Source organism: Puma concolor, chromosome B3, assembly GCF_028749965.1.
Source record: "Puma concolor isolate L17-30 chromosome B3, mPumCon1.1.hap2, whole genome shotgun sequence".
NCBI classification, from domain to species: Eukaryota; Metazoa; Chordata; class Mammalia; order Carnivora; family Felidae; genus Puma; species Puma concolor.
The window spans coordinates 13,270,624-13,287,563 of NC_141672.1; the positions used below are offsets into that span (position 1 = coordinate 13,270,624).

General features: G+C 38.9%; 1 protein-coding gene across 4 annotated transcripts in view; it reads left to right on the forward strand.

Annotated features, from left to right (window-relative positions):
• The window catches only part of TRIP11 (thyroid hormone receptor interactor 11), a 62,788-nt gene extending 55,286 nt beyond the window's left edge, over positions 1-7,502 (forward strand). For 3 of the 4 annotated variants that reach the window (XM_025919078.2, XM_025919077.2, XM_086708978.1), the window contains 5 exons: positions 1,665-1,746; positions 2,559-2,673; positions 3,087-3,203; positions 4,510-4,654; positions 6,999-7,502. In XM_025919078.2, coding sequence (XP_025774863.2) covers positions 1,665-1,746; positions 2,559-2,673; positions 3,087-3,203; positions 4,510-4,654; positions 6,999-7,219 — 680 coding nt within the window. In that variant the 3' untranslated portion in view covers positions 7,220-7,502. Of the gene's footprint in view, positions 1-1,664; positions 1,747-2,558; positions 2,674-3,086; positions 3,204-3,486; positions 4,369-4,509; positions 4,655-6,998 lie in introns of those variants that run through there. The other variant, XM_086708977.1, reaches the window with a different exon arrangement.
• Positions 7,503-16,940: the final 9,438 nt, after the last annotated feature.

Genomic DNA, 16,940 nt, shown 5'->3' on the forward strand with positions numbered 1-16,940 from the left:
ATGATCTCGCGGTCCGTGAGTTCGAGCCCCGCGTCGGGCTCTGTGCTGACGGCTCGGAGCCTGGAGCCTGCTTCAGATTCTGTGTCTCCCTCTCTCTCTGCCCCTCTCCTGCTCATGCTCTGCCTCTCTCTCTCTCAAAAATAAGTAAAAACATTTAGAAAAAAATAAAGTCACAATTATAAAACTCTCAGAAGAAAACATAGGAGTAAATCTTTGTGATGTTAAATTAGGCATTGATTTCTTAGATGTGACTCTAAAAGCACAAATAACAGGGGCGCCTGGGTGGCGCAGTCGGTTAAGCGTCCGACTTCAGCCAGGTCACGATCTCGCGGTCCGTGAGTTCGAGCCCCGCGTCAGGCTCGCATCAGGCTCTGGGCTGATGGCTCAGAGCCTGGAGCCTGTTTCCGATTCTGTGTCTCCCTCTCTCTCTGCCCCTCCCCCGTTCGTGCTCTGTCTCTCTCTGTCCCAAAAATAAATAAACGTTGAAAAAAAAATTAAAAAAAAAAAAAGCACAAATAACAAAAGAAAAAATAAATTGGACTTCATCAAAATTGACAACTCTGGTAAATAAAAGGATGCCATCAAGAAAGCAAAATGACATCCCACGGAATGGGTGAAAATATTTACAAGTTCTGTATCTGACAAGGGACTTGTATCCAGCTACTACCTGGAAAATGCAGCATAATTCAAAGAGTAGGTTTGTGGAAAGAGATCGGAGTCCAGTGTTTGGATTGGAGTGTTTCTCGATTCGAAAAGTAGAGCTCTGCTGCAAAGCAGTCGCCTCTTCATTTCTTTCAGATCCAAACTTGTCATCTAACTTGGATAGGCATCTCCTTCAGCTCAAACTCTCCATTTCTCAGGTGGCAGGTATCAACACCCCATGGGCGTGGCCGAGCGTTCCTTAGTCTGGGGATCGTTGGCCCCATGGCACGGCCGGATATATGAACAGGGTACTCTTGTAATTCTAGACTTTGCCTATAATACTGCTTGGATTCCAGCTGTTTCGCCAAGATTTTACAGATTTTGCTTCCTTTTTAAATAAATGAGAATTATAAAGTAGTCCAGCATCCTTCTGAATTAGTCGTATAAGCTACAGTCATCTTGATTAGTGTATTAGAACCAGTGATCTGAATTGTATTTTGCAAGTTCTGTGCCTCAGAATGAATACTTTGTCCTAGGAGCTGCATCCGAGCCATGCTCTTAGTTGTGTTAAATACTCTTCTTAGCTCACCAGAAACCAGTCCAGCCAGGAAAATGGAAAAAGGAAAATCTAAAATTGTCCTTTCCATTTCTTCCCATTAAAGAGTGGCTCTGGAAATGTTTTATACAAGGAAGCAGTGGTGAAAAATCTCTTTTTTGCTATTAAGTTTCTGAAGAGAATGAAACCCTTTTTTTGGTTTTTAAATTTTCTATTAAACAATTGATTTGGGGGGGGGGGGCAGATAAACCATGTGAATTAGTGCATACTCTGGCTGCTAGGTAATTTCTATACCAGAAAGCCTGGTTTCCTGAACCAAGAAGAGATGGAACTAATTGAATGTCACTAATTACAGTAAGTGTATGTATGCAGATTTTGCAGGAAAGATGTTATAAACCTCATTATATATTCATCCAGGCTATTTTAATCCGTTAACGACTCTCTTTATTCACATGTTTTAAAACAGATGAGCTCCGACAAGAAATGCTGGACGATGTACAAAAGAAATTGATGAACTTAGTCAACAGCACAGAAGGAAAAGTGGACAAGTATGCTCTGCCTATTAACTTTTATGTATTTTATGGAGATTACCTTTATGGTGAAAACAGCTTCTACATGTAGATGTTTACGTGTGATTAAGTTTTTTAAAAGCCTTTTCTTGTATGGTGATGAGATGTAGGTCGTTTTCATGAGGAGTCAGTAGAATAACTTCTCTTCTCTTGGTTTTTAAAGACTTCTCCCAGCTCAAATGACTTTTCTCGAAACCATATGGAAGAGTTAAAACACCACCATAATATGAAGCACTTAGAAAATAGAAAGTTTTATTCTTATCATTCTTTTTAGTTCTCTTTAGCTGTCCTTAAATAAACATACCTTGTCTGAAACCTAGGTATATATGTAACATGTCATTAATGTTTTAAAGATTTAGATACTATTAGCAAATTTTTAATAAACGTGAGTGGGGAGGTATAAGCGTAACTGTTTAGCACAAGGAGTGTCGTCACCACTTAAGGTGGGGAGGGAGAAATCCTAAGTATCTTACAGTAGAGCCCAGATAGGCACCGAAAGTTACTTACCTAGGCGCTGTCTCAGTTGATTGATTTATTTGTTGGAGAAAATGAGTGGGTAATAAATGATGTTTTAGAAGGTATCCGTTTTTTAGGTTGTTCGAAATATTCTCCATTAGACTTGTCAAGATTTTTTTTTAAGTACTTTAAAACGTTTTATCGTTTAGTGTTTTTTGTAACAATTGCTTAAGTATAATTAAATATTCATATGTTTAGTGTTTATTGTTTGGGTACACTAAGTATTGGGATAAGTGTTGAGTTAGCTTGAGCTGTTTCTGCCTTTATTTTCACAGAGTCCTAATGAGAAACCTCTTCGTTGGACATTTCCATACACCAAAACATCAGCGCCATGAGGTGTTACGATTAATGGGAAGCGTCCTGGGTATCAAGAGGGAGGAAATGGAGCAGGTAACCAAACAATTGGAAGTCATTCTGAATATATTCATAATTCACATAGTGGCATCATTTAAAATTATCTTCTTTACTCAATATTATGTAACTTTTCATTTTTCTCAGTAACGTGGAAACGGAACCGTTTCATACTATAGTGAAGAGGTGAATTTGTTCAGTTTGTATAGTGTTAGTTCCGTAACTACGTCTCCTATCAGAGGGCTGAAATTTTGAGACATGGCAGTCCTAAACTTTTACTTGAGATAGTGCTTGGGATGACATTTTATTGTATTGGTAGCCTCTCTCAATAGGAAACATTTACTAGGAATTGGACTTGAAAAGCATAGTTCGCTACCATCTGAAATCATGTAAAAATAGTTTTTTCTTTTCTTGTATTGATAACATTTTTCTGTTTGAAAATAATCTTTCAGTTGCTTCATGAAGATCAGGGTGGTGTTACCAGGTGGATGACTGGATGGCTTGGAGGAGGATCCAAAAGCGTCCCCAACACACCTCTGAGACCAAATCAGCAATCTGTGCTTAACAGTGTAAGAGCCAATTTTATTCTTGCTGAATATGAGTGGTGCAATGATTGTACATCACATTCATTCGCAAAAACCAGATTTCTTTTTTACGTTATTTTATTATACAGACCTTTGATTTTGGAATTGTGGAAACTGAGATCTCCAGAGAGATTAGCTTAAGGATCATAAGCCAGTTTAAATAATTTTATTGCATATATGTTTCGTTTTAACTTTTTATTTATATGGTACTTTTATTTTTCAAAGTACTAAGTATTTTTTTTCTTTGTATTTGATCATGCTGCTATAGGCACACAGCCATTTGTCTTGCTACTAAATGACGAGATTCTTAAAGACAGAGGCTATGCATGTTTGTGTCCACCTAGTCCTTGAACATTTACTACCTACCGAGCACCTGCTCTGTACCAGACTGTTCTCAGCTTGGGGGATGCACCAGCAAACCAGAAGACAAAGCACCTCCCCTCAACAGATCTACATCTTGGCAGGAGGAGGCATTAATAAACATGAAAACATAGTGCCTACTAGTCTTCATGAATATTGATAAATTGAGTAGCTCAGGCTGCCCGGCTGGCTTAGAGCATGCAACTCTTCATCTCAGGGTCATGGGTTTGAGCCCCACATTGGGCATAGAGATTACTTAACTAAATAAAAACTAAAAAAATTTAAAAATAAAAACAATAAATTGAGTAGTAGCTCTGTGAATCAGAATGTGGAGTTTTCTTATTTTACTTTGTTTTTTAATAAAGAGGAAACTGATGCTAGGTGATATACCCACAGTTGGTTGAAGATAAACAATACCCTATTTTAAATTGGATGGCATAAAGTTTGTTTTAAAGGAAAAGTCTACAACTACATTGTGTTAATCTGATAATCTTACTGGTGAGCTGCTGCTGTGTATTCATCGATTGGATGTTACTTTAGAAAAATATGACTATTTAATACTGTTTTCCATAAATATAGTGTTTCTTGTCCATGTAAACAGTTACTAAAATGATTTAAGGCTTGATGTCTGAAGTGCCATCGGGTAGCTAATTATGACTGTGAGGTTGGTAACAAGTGTTTGATCAAACATCATTGATTACATTGCTAAAGATCTTAATTGATCTGTAACTAAAGCACTAGTAGTTTTATTTGTTCATATAAACAATTGTTTCATTAATTGTTCATATTACTTATAAAAAAATGATTCAGAAGGCATGATTTGTTTTTGATATTTGGAGTAGCTGGTACATTTTCTTAATTGTAGAAATATAATATATAATATATGTAATTTATAATATCTGCCTAATTAACCCAAATACTGTTTCCTTAGTCTTTTTCAGAACTTTTTGTTAAATTTCTAGAAACAGAATCTCACCCATCTGTTCCACCACCGAAGCTTTCTGTTCATGATCTGAAACCTCTGGATTCACCAGGAAGGAGAAAGGCAGTTATAAATGCGCCAGAAAGTTTTAAAGGTAAAACCAGATACTTACTTAGTTTTTCTACAGTTTAAAAAATTGAACGTTTAATATATAATTATGGTTTATAGTGATATTAACTAAATTTTTAGTGTTTCTGAAAATGTACAGTGACTTCTCCCAACATTCCAGTAAGGCATTAGATTTTGCTTCATATATTCTTATAGCAATCTGATGCTTAATTGGCTTGGATTAGCTTAAACAATGTGGAGTATTTTTCTTTTGTATATTGGAATAATTCTTCTCTCTGCATAAGCCAGTTTGAATTCTTTTTGGAAGTGCTGGTGAACTGGTAAACCTTTGCTTGGTCACCTGTTTTTCCTTCCTACTAAGGATACTTATTGCTAAATTAGAGTTAAAAGTGTAGTTTATAGTTAAAGATTTTTTTCCCTGTGGACATCTAAGTGTTACACTCAATAACCAAACCGTGGTATGTTAATAATATTTATAAGAGCAGTACAGTAAACTGGCTTAGACATCCAAGAATGTATTGAAAGTATTCTTATGTGTTAAACGGTCTGCCTAGAAGCAAATGGTCTGGTGGTTGTATGATCTGTATGCATAGCTTTCTATCCCACTAGGTCATAAGGGTCTTACTTATATTTATATCACCTATTTTGGCATGCATGAAATTTTCTTGAAAATGAAGTATATAGGGGCGCCTGGGTGGCGCAGTCGGTTGAGCGTCCGACTTCAGCCAGGTCACGATCTCGCGGTCCGGGAGTTCGAGCCCCGCGTCGGGCTCTGGGCTGATGGCTCAGAGCCTGGAGCCTGTTTCCAATTCTGTGTCTCCCTCTCTCTCTGCCCCTCCCCCGTTCATGCTCTGTCTCTCTCTGTCCCAAAAATAAATAAACGTTGAAAAAAAAAAAATTTTAAAAAAAAGAAAATGAAGTATAATCCATTAGACTATAAACAGATTTTTGATTAGAAAGTCTACATATTTTAATACAGACTAACTTGTTTGCTAGTTGGACTATAAAGGTATGTGTTATTATATACCCAAGTTCATATCACATCAGATACGTAAATTTGAATAAAATATTAAAGAATTTATATTCTGAAATTCAAAACAAATTGCCTTAAGTCATTTAGCTGACTGTTTCTATTTTCCTGAACTTTGATAAAAAGAGAAATGGTAAAATCTGTTTTGAGAAAAGGTTTGGCTACTAAATTTAGTGAAAAGTCATCAAGACCTTACTAAAAATGCTTTCTTCCTGCTACACTAGGTTGTAGTGTCTTCACGTGGATTCCAAAATTCATTGCGGCAAGATCTCCTGCTCCCTGCTCTGCCCCTCCCTCTCCTCCTCTTTCTTTCTCTCCTCCTCTCCACTTACCAGGCTATGTTCCCAGCTTGGTTTGGATCGATCAGAGACCAAAGCTAGTGATGTTCTGAGCTGGTATAGGGTTTGCATTTAAAGAAAAGCAAGCCTACTCTTTAATCCTGGATTCAGAAGTATGTGGCAAGGGTCAGAGCTTACTAAGGGGCACCGGAAGCTTTTCCAGAGTTTGGAAAGCTGTCATTCGCACGGAAGTAAAGCTTGGAGACCCAGGCTACTTGATGATAAGTTGATGTGATGAATTTGTCTCAATGCTTTCTTTGTTCTAGAGGTTACTCTTCATTTGAGTTTCCCATTGCTGAGTGGTGCTTGTCTCTTAACAGTGACGTGGTTAGCGGTCTCGGGTAACAAAGCGGAATTCTATCCACCAAGACATCAGGGCATAAACAAATACCTCTTCCCATAAAAACTAGTTTCAGCCTAACTTTATAGAGAAATAATCTAAGGAAGAATTGTTTCAAACCTTTGAATGTTAAAAAGAGGAGGATCAGGTAACATAATGTATATCTTGTTTTTCTTTGGGTAAATTAATGTCAGATCTGATTGTTACCACTGTGGTGTTGGTGCCAGTTTTTTTCATGGCCTTCATAATTATTGGGGGAAAACAAGTTCTCAAGTCTGTCATCTTTATGGTAAGTAGCTACAAAGTTTGCGTGCATCGTAACATAGAAAACGCCCTCTAAAAGGCAGTTCTTAAAGGAAATGAAGTTTATCAGTTATATAAGTGGTATTTAAGTGTCAAACAACAATGTTAATGCGTTTCACAAAGTATTAGCTGCATATATAGGTATTCCTATCCCTTCCCTGTTCTTTGTCCGTTCATCTCTCTTGCTGTCTTGTCTTCTTTCACCCTCTATGTGTCATAGACTCTGCTTAGCAGATCCAGAACCCAGCAGCGTAAGAATTAAATTTATTTGGGGGCCCAATCTAGGAACCGAGAACACATGTACACCGTTAACCAAATCACATAGAGGCGACTGAACAGCTTGTGTTTTATCATGTAGATGGCACAGAATCCAGATCTGGTAGAAGAACAGATGTGAATCCATTCCTGGCTCCCCGCTCTGCGGCTGTGCCTCTTATGAACCCGGCGGGACTTGGACCTGGTGGGCCTGGGCATCTGCTCCTGAAACCCATCTCCGATGTGTTGCCCACGTTTACACCCTTGCCAGTGTCACCCGACAACAGTGCTGGAGTTGTGTTGAAAGACCTTTTAAAGCAGTAGATGATTCCCAAGCCAGAGACAAACACGTGGCACTTTAAAGAAACCATGAACACTACGTGTGTGTACTTTATCACAAAGTGGCCTTTTGGAGAAAGTCATGTAATTGTTCGCAGTTGTATATTCTCTAAACTTAATAAAAATATTCTTATTGCTTTTAGAAATTGCAGGTGTCCCAGGAGGAAGTGTTTGCTATAATACATGCTGTTTTCCTTCTCTGATTTGACCTTTAATTTAAGCTAGAAACATTTTTTAATTTACAAATAATAAAAAAGATAAAGATAAAAATTTCTAGTAGCTTATATCAGCTCTTTCCTTCTTCCTATGATTTTCAAGCTCATTTAAGTTAGAGACGCATGGTCTATCTTTTAAAGATAATCAAGAGTCTTAGAAAAAGAAGAAGCGGCAGAAGAAAATAAGTAGCGGCTTTTCTGTGAGTGCTGAGACATAGATTCATCTTGAGAGGGCTCTGTGTCGACAGGCCAGCAACACGGTTGTCCCTGGGAGATTGTAGGTGTCCTGAGGTGGAATGTGTGTTTGTTTGGTTCTATGCAATTTTATCCCAGGTGTAGATTGACGTGATCACCACTACAGTACAGAGACCAGATGGTTTCATCAGGGGTCTCTCGTGCTGCCCCGCGATGTTTTATAATCGTGGCCACCTCCTTCCCTACGCACATCCCCTCCCAACCCCTGGCAACCCCCGACCGCTCTCCAGCTCTGTAACTTTGGCACGTCGGGAGGGCTGTGTAAATGGACTCCTGCGGTATGTTGTTACCTTTGACATCGGCTTTTTTCATTCCGCGCACTTCCCTTGAGACCCATCCAGGTTGTTGCCCGTATGGGTAACTTGTTCCTTTTTGACATGAGTACATACTGCGGAGATAGGATTCAGTTTTATGAGCCAAGGTATCCTCTTAAAACCGTTTCCTCACACACAGACACACAACTTTCATGTGAGTGTTAAGTCACACAGCTGCATTTAGGTACCTATAATTAGCAATATCACTAAACATGATACCTCCTGCCTCTGTCCGAGGCGTGAAGGGAGAGGTACGCAGATCCAGTAGTTCTCCATTGTCCTCTCGCCCTCACGGTCACTGAAGGTAGTGACGTCACTGCAGCAACACCAGCACCAGGTGTTTGGAACTTAAGAGTAAGGGAGTAGGTCTTTAATTTTTTATAAACCTGTCGTAAGATTCAGTCCCTGACTTGGAACCTAATTATATCAAGATGTTCATGTTTGTGTTAGTTGTTGAAGTTGTACATTTAAAGACATTTCTTGCAAATTTTGTACATTTCAGTATGTCTTTAACATAGAAACATCTGTGTAACAAGGAAAGGTGAAAATAATACTAATCCAAATATGTAAATAGGCCTGGCTCTGGCCAGAGCTCAGTTTGATTGTTTGTAAATTTTGCTGTGATTAACTGTATACTTTGTGTACTGTATTTAGATTGGAAGATTGGAAGTCTTCGCGTACAGATGGGTAAAACTTGTTTCTCTGAAATGTGCAGTAGCTGAGACATTGCTGCTTCGGAACATCACCTGTCTCCTGAGCTAATGTATTTACACTGCCGTTCTTGATTTAGTATACTTTAAAGGAAGCTGTCGTCCAGGTTCTATGTTAGGACTGGGCGACTGCCTCTTGTCCGTTTTGCCCATTATTATTTCTTATGAAATTATTACCCTTCGGTTTTATATGATCTTTCCAAAGATACTTTCACTGGCCATCTTAAATTATTTGCTGCTTGCCATTGAAGTTTCATTTCAGTGTGGAGCATCTGAAATAAAAGTTTCTAAGTTAAAAGAAAAAAAAGACACATGATCCTTCATTTTGAAGAAACAGAACATGCAAAAAAGCTTTGTCTTTTAATTTGAAAAGGAGATGCATGGTGCATATTTAAATAACATATCATATTTTAAATGCCTTTTATGACATTTTGAGTATTTCCTTCCCTGCTCAAAACAGCCTGGCCTCCCACCCCTTGTTTAACGTGTAAGTTTGAAAGCTGTTCTGGGTGGGTTGCATATCTAAACTTCACAGCATGACCTTACATGGCTGCTATTTAAATAAGTATGTGACCTTGTCCTCAAGCTGTAGTACCTAATGTTTCAGTTGTATCGCGGTTGAGACTATAGCTCACTGGTATGCATACTAAGTGTTTGTTGATCCAAAGCAGACTTAACTCATCCACTTTTCTGAAACGAAGTTGAGTCAGAGATGAACCATCTGCTCAAGGAATCTTCTTAGTAACCATACGATGATGAAGCATATCATTCTAATGTTAGCAAGAGGCCATTGCTAACAGTATTTTTACTGCAATATTTTAACTACAGTAGTTTTATTGTTTACTTCTCTGTAAACTTACTAGAATTTGTGGTTGAATTTTGCTTTAGCTGCCAGGCTTTCACAACATTCCTAATGGTTTTCAGCCACTATAATACGGTAGAAAAGCCATCCAGCCATTGAATTTGATTTTAATAGAGTCCTGTATCACGGTTGGTCGAGTTTCAGTCCCTGCCATTATTGATTTTTAAAAGAAAAAAATAAAAAACCAAAGGAAATAAGACCAGAACAACAAAAACATGGAGAAGGAATGACTTTCTTAAAACTAGTGAATTCCAATTTCAGCTATCCCCTGCAAATAAAGCCTCCTGTGTATTTTAACCTTCTAATGGTTAACTGAAAGGGGGACAAAAGACTCAAAATACTTATCCAGTCAGTAGATGGAAAACAAACTATGTCTTCAGGGATAGGGAGTGATAAGAATTAGTGGGGAAGTGCCATATTGCGTCAAACTTAAAGCATTTGAATCTGATTTTTAAAGCTAACAAAGGTTTTCATATATCAAAGTATTGAAAACGTCTTCCATCAACAAAAATTATCTTTAATTTTGTAAATATCAAGTAAGTATAACTGATATTTATTTTCTATATTCCTATGGAAAAAGTAATGGTATTTTAATGTTCTGACATTTGTGATTATTTTCCAGTCTTTGCTTTTTAACTTATTAAGATTTCTCTAATTAAAATTGATAAGTCGTCTTTTGGTTTTTAGGGAAATATCTAAGTGTGGGAAATTTACAACCCAACCTTAATATTGGGTTGTGTTTTATAGAGCTAAAGTCAATGCATCTCTGAATTTCTCAGGAGCACACTGCAAGGCAAAAAAAAAAAAAAAAAAAAATACTCCAAATAAAAATGATATATGTAAGTTGGCAATGTCTTTATCCACAATAAAAAAATTTTTTTTAGCAAACAGCTGCTGACTTTTTCTTTAGAAGGGGGAGAAATGACTTACACATGTTGTTTATAGCAGCAGTTGATGAACTACGGAAGCTAATGTCTTCAAGTGTTCCCCGGATGTGGCTGTTAGGATACTATGTGAGCCTTGGAAATGTTAAGTATGAGCAATTTAATAGATGCTGAGGATTTTGTGTGGAAAGGATCTGAGAGGTTTTAGCCAGCCTTTTAATTTTCTTTCAGAGGTAATATGCTCATTCGGGGCTTGGTTTTTCTGCAAGATAATCAGTTATGTCTTCATTTTTCCTGAGATGCGGCACTTGAGTATTGTTAACTGTTCGTGTGATGGTAGTATTGGAAGAAGCATGGCTTTTATTTATTTTTTAAGATTTTAAAAATTTAAATCCAAGTTAACATATAGTGTAACAACAATTTCAGGAGTAGAATTTAGTGATTCACCACTTACACATATAACACCCAGTGCTCATCTCAACAAGTGCCCTCCTTCCTTAACACCCCTCGCACATTTAGTCCACCCCCCCCCCCCCACCCAACACCCTGCCAGCAACCCTCGGTTCTCTGTGTTTAAGAGTGACTTATGGTTTGTCTCCCTCTCTGTTTTTATCTTATTTTTCCTTCCCTTTCCCTATGTTCATCTGTTGTGTTTCTTAAATGCCACATACGAGTGAAATCATACATTTGTCTTTCTCTGACTTCTTTTGCTTAGCATAATACACTCTAGTTCCAACCACATTGCAAATGGCAAGATTTCACTCTTTTTGATTGCTGAGTAATATTCCGTTGTATCTATATACCACATCCTTATCCATTCATCAGTTGATGGACATTTGGGCTTTTTCCATACTTCGGCTATTGTCGATAGTGTTGCTGTAACCATCGGGGGGGTGCATGTGCCCCTTCAAATCAGCACTTCTGTATCCTTTGGATAAATTCCTAGTAGTGCTATTGCTGGGTCGTAGGGTATTTCTATTTTTTTAATTTTTTGAGGAACCTCCATACTTTTTTCCAGAGTGGCTGCACCAGTTTGCATTCCCACCAGCGGCACAAAAGTGTTCCCCTTAATTTAAAAAAAAAACAAAAAACAAAAACAAAAAACAAAAGTGTTCCCCTTGTTCCGCATCCTTGCCAACATCTGTTGTTGCCTGAGTTGTTAATGGTAGCCATTCTGACAGGGGTGAGGTGGTATCTCAGTGTGGTTTTGATTTGCATTTCCCTGATGATGAGTGATGTTGAGCATCTTTTCATGTGTCTGTTAGCCATCTGGATGTCTTCTTTGGAAAAGTGTCTATTCATGTCTTTAAGGAGCATGGCTTTTAAAGTTGAGAGATGAAGTACTGATTTTGATTGACCCTTTCTTTGCGACCTTTAACAAAATTGCCTTGGCTATGAGATTGATTTTTTTTTTTCATCTCTCAAATAACACCCACATAGTAAATGATCAAATGACACATTCATTCACAATATTAAATGAATACATGTACCACTTGTGGAAATGCTTTACAAAATCTGTAGTTCTACACAGATGTTAGAAGTTGTGATTATTACTGCCCCAAAGTGGCTAAGAATGTCAGGAGTGGGGTATTACTGAAGCCTAGGGTTGTTTCAAGAAGGTAGGGAGAGATCAAAAGTATGAAGTGCTTGCTGCACTGGGAAGATAAGGTTTAAGAATCCATTGGATTTAGGGACCTGGAAGTTGTTGGCTTTGAGTTTGAGCAGTGTTAGTGGAGTGGCAGAAAGAAAACCCATATTGTCAAGTGAGTTGAGTAGGTGATGAGCAAATGGAGATGTGTTTGTAGGCAACTCTTCGGAGAAGTCAGACTTTGAAGGGGAAAGAGGACATGAGTAGGCGAGGAGTGGGGTGGAGGGAGAGTTGTGTTAAGCTCAGAGGCTGAAGACAGTGTGGAGAGTTCCTGAGAAGGGGGAGCTGATAGAATCAGAACTCGGAGGGTTGGGAGAGAGGAAAGATGCCTTTATTGGGACAGGAGTGATGAAAGAGCAGAGGCGGATGGCAGGTGCATCAGGGTGGAGGGAAGTTGTGGGAATTAGGTGAGGTTGGCAAGGAGTTTATCTGCTGAAAATGATGGGGTGGGGAGGGTCTGAGGCATGAGAAATCCAGTCAACTGGTAGAGACAGACGCGTGTCCAGATCACTGGAGAAGTGGGAGAGTACCAAGTGCTTGGGGGCTTCATGGGCAGGCAGACAGGAGCAGGGGGAATGGTGTTTAAGCACGTGTTAGAGCAAGAGTTGAGCTCTAGAAGAAAGCAAGCTGGCAAATTAAATGTCAGATAAAAGTCAAATATTTCTTCCCCTAACCAGTTCTCATGGGATATAAAATGTTACTAACCTGACCCTTGTTTTCCTGTCCTTGGGACTTAGGTCATGTGAACACATGATATATCTGAGGGTTTTACAGCATGCCTTTGCCATAATTTAATACATCCAGTAAGTTAATAATCCATTATAATTACAACAGTATTTGTTTTGGAGATAAAGGAAAATTGAAGAATGTTAAATAAATAAAACTTAAGGCAAATATTTGAACCTTAGTTGGTTTTCAAATATTTGAACCAATAACTTGGTTATTACTGTGCATTGGTCTTTCAGCCCTCCTGGGGTTAAGAAATGGATAATTTGCTCTATCATGATATTATAACTTTGATAATTTTCGTCTGTGACTGTTTTTACAAGAGTACTCTCAGCGTTAACTGTTTCCAACACTCAAAAATTAAACGTCAATTGAAAATATTGTGAACATAATGTAAGAGTTTGGTAAAGTTGCTTCCTGGATATCTTCGGTCTGTTAAAAATGTAGGTAAGCAACACTGTTTTTTTCTAAAATACACGGCATTTAGGGGTGCCTGGCTGGCTCAGTTGGTGGAGCGTGCAACTCTTGATCTCAGAGTCTTGAGTTTGAGGCCCATGTTGGGTGTAGAGATGACTTAAAAAATAAAATCTTAGGGGTGCCTGGGTGGCTCAGTCGGTTAAGTGTCTGACTTCAGCTCAAGTCATGATCTCAGAGTTCATGGGCTTGAACCCTGTATCGGGCTCTGTGCTGATGGCTCAGAGCCTGGAGCCTGCTTCGGATTCTGACCCTCCCCCACTTGCTCCGTCTCTCTCTCTCTCTTTCTCTCTGTCTCTCAAAAATAAACATTAAAAAATTTTTTTAATATAAAATCTTAAAAAAATTTATATGGTATGTAGATGCTGGACATTATATTGTGAGACACTTTGCTCTAGCAATGGGGAATCAACCCAGGGCAAATGGAAACACTTCGCAGAGGACAAGGTCCATCCCAGGTGGTGAAGGGAAACAGCATCTCCTTTAAAGAAAAGGCTTGGAAACAACGTAATTTAAATTTGCCTCAGGTCTCCTGCCAGCTCCTTCCACTGAAGTGTATTTAAAGAACAGCGGTGTGATCGTGAGTTAACACGTTAATCCCTTTTATAAAAGGGATTTTCAGGCACTGGCCCTGAATAAAAAGAGGGTGATGGTGATGGAGTTCTAGACTAATGAGGTAGTTTTTTATTTTTGAAAACTTACATGGAATGTGCAGTCTTTGGAAATGTTTGGAATCATTTCAAAGTCATTTCCCTGAAGTATTTACCATACCATGTGCAGACTTAACTAACTAGAGGTAGTCTAGATACGTGTGTTCAACCACACCTCTCTCCCTGCAATTGCCCTTGCCAACTGTAGCTCCCGTGTTGAAAAATATTGATGATGGTAAAAAATCAATGCTCCACAGAGCTACTTGAGAAATGAAGACTTCTGTTTTTGGAAGTCTTTTCACTTGTATTTTTTTTCCCTTTGGACATTAGTTTTACTTGGTGAAAAATAATTTTTTACTGTCATCTTTTAGTGTGTGTGTGTGTGTGTGTGTGTGCCAAATATTTCAAACACTTAAGAATAGACAATAAGGATATTTAGAGACATCTGGCTATGGCAGTGTGATGAGGTCAGCCAATAATTCCTCTCTGCAAAAAAAAAAAAAAAAAAAAAAAAAAAGGAAACAAAAATGATCAAAAAATAACCATTTTGGGGCCCTGGTAATTGACCAAAGACAGGCAAGAAACTGAAAATTGTTGATTTTTGAAAAACATCTAGAGCTTCAGATGAGAACCCCTGGAGTCTCTAGCCTTCCTGCCTGGGAAGGAAGGTTTGGCTCTCCAACCCCCCTCCCTCCCCTTCTCCCCAGTTTTCCCAGCACCAAGCCAATCATGCAAACCAGCAGCCTTCTTGCCTGAGGGGAGGGACTCATGGTGGGAGGTGTAGGCTGTGCAAAAACTGTGACTTGGAAACTGAAGAAAACTCAGCTTTGCTAGTCTTGAGATTGCAACTCCAGATAGGGCGAGGAGCCGACCACTGGACATTTAGCAGGGAGACTCTGGAACTGAGAAAGCCGTGGAGGACCTGGTCTTAGAGCATTTTTCACTCCACACAGGTCCGTCGGCCATGGATGGGAGCCACGTGGGTTCAAGGTGTTTAATGAGCAAAGTCTCTGCTGACCATTAAGCCATGTAGGGGCAACCTCGGGAAAGCAGAGCACGGGACAGAAATAAGAATATAAAAACAGCAGAGACATCACAGCTGCACTCTCCCATGGGGGAGACAGATTTCCTCAGTTTCAATCGAATCAAGTTTTAAATGTCAGAAAAAATACAAAAGAATACTGTAGTGGCTACAATATAATCCAAATTGTCCAGAGTTCAATTAAAAGAAAATGTGAGTAATACAAAGAAGAAAGCATGACCCGTGCTCAGGAAAAAAGCAGTCAGAAGAAACTGACCAACTGTTAAAAGTTCAAATGTTGGATTTAGCCCACAAAATCTTGTAAGCAGTGGTTGCAAGTACAAACATTAAAGTATGGAAACAAAAAACTAAAGTATGTTCAAAGGATACAGAATAAACATTTGCATACTCATAACCCAGCCTTATCAAATCTTACCATTATGTCATATATATATATTTTTAATTTCGTTTTGAATGACAGAGCATGAGCGGGGGAGGGGCAGAGAGAGAGGGAGACACAGAATCGGAAGCAGGCTCCAGGCTCTGAGCTCTCAGCACAGAGCCTGATGTGGGGCTCAAACTCACCAACTGTGATGTGAGATCATGACCTGAGCTGAAGTCAGATGCTCAACCAGCTGAGCCGCCCTGGCACCCCAACATTACGTCATAATATTTTCTAAGGAATTAAACTTTTTATTAGAGAAGATTTTGAACATACCCACGAAAGCAGAGGAGGCAGGAAAACGAGCCCATGTACCCAGTACCAGCTTCCATGATTATCAACTTGGGTCTGTCACTTCCGGCTTCATCTTGTGCCACTTTGTTCCTTGTTTTTATTTTGAAAGCGTTCTCGCACAGCATGTCTTAAAACTGTTACAAATAAGGAGGCAATTTTGTTACTTTGTGTGGGACAATGGAGATGATCAAATAATGTATGCTGCTTCCGTTCCTGAATTCTCCCACAGCGTGTTGTTAAAATTTGACATCCCATCTGGATACATAGGCTTGCAAAGGCTACATTTGGTGTTACAAGTCCTTTCTTTCATGCAGTATGATGACATATGTGACAGTCGTGTGTTTTTTATTTTTTTCTGGCAAAATTAAAAGTTGACCGGTAATATCGTTCTCTCTTTGAGGGTGTTGATTTTACTGGTCTGGTAAATTGAAGAATTTGGGAACCGATAATCTTATGTGGATTATAAATAGGAAATGAGGTCATTTGAACATCATGCCATCATAAAATTATATTATGTCTGCCCCTAAACTCAAGTCACTTTAAGTGTCAGGAAACAAATAGACAAAAACGAAATAGAGATGGCAAATAGAAGATTGCCATTAGCCATTTTTCGTGAGCATGACTCTGGGACTCCGTGGCAAAGGGTGTGCCTGCCTAAAGTCTTTTTTATGGTAGATATCCCATATTTTTCACATGGTTACATGTTTAAACCATAGCCAGTTAAAATAATCCACGAGAAAAGCCCAGGTGTTTTCACAATTTGCTGAATTTCCTGAGAATCCCAAGCATGTACAGAAAATTCTGACATCCTTCAACAAGTTCATTACCTTAAAGTACAGTTAGAGACCCCATGTGATAGGAGAAGAAACCCTGAAAATCTGGGTTCCAATTTCTGTTCTGCCTCTAATTCTACGATCTTCATTAAATTAGTCTCTCTTGGCTTTTGTTTTTCCATTTGTAAAATTAGGGGGTTACAGTAAGTGATTTATAAGTTTCAGGACTCGGTCACCCCCTCCAGGCAACATCCTTTTTAACATTCTTAAGACTGGTGGGGACTCTTCCTCGTGCCCTCCCTTGGCCAATGCAAACTTACTTCCACTATAGAGAAATGGGGCAGGGAGGCGGGGGGTGGGGGGAGTTCCAAAACCTCTATTGAGGGCCTGCTGTGCGTTGGCACCTGCTGGGTACTTTTGAACGTATCTTCATTACAG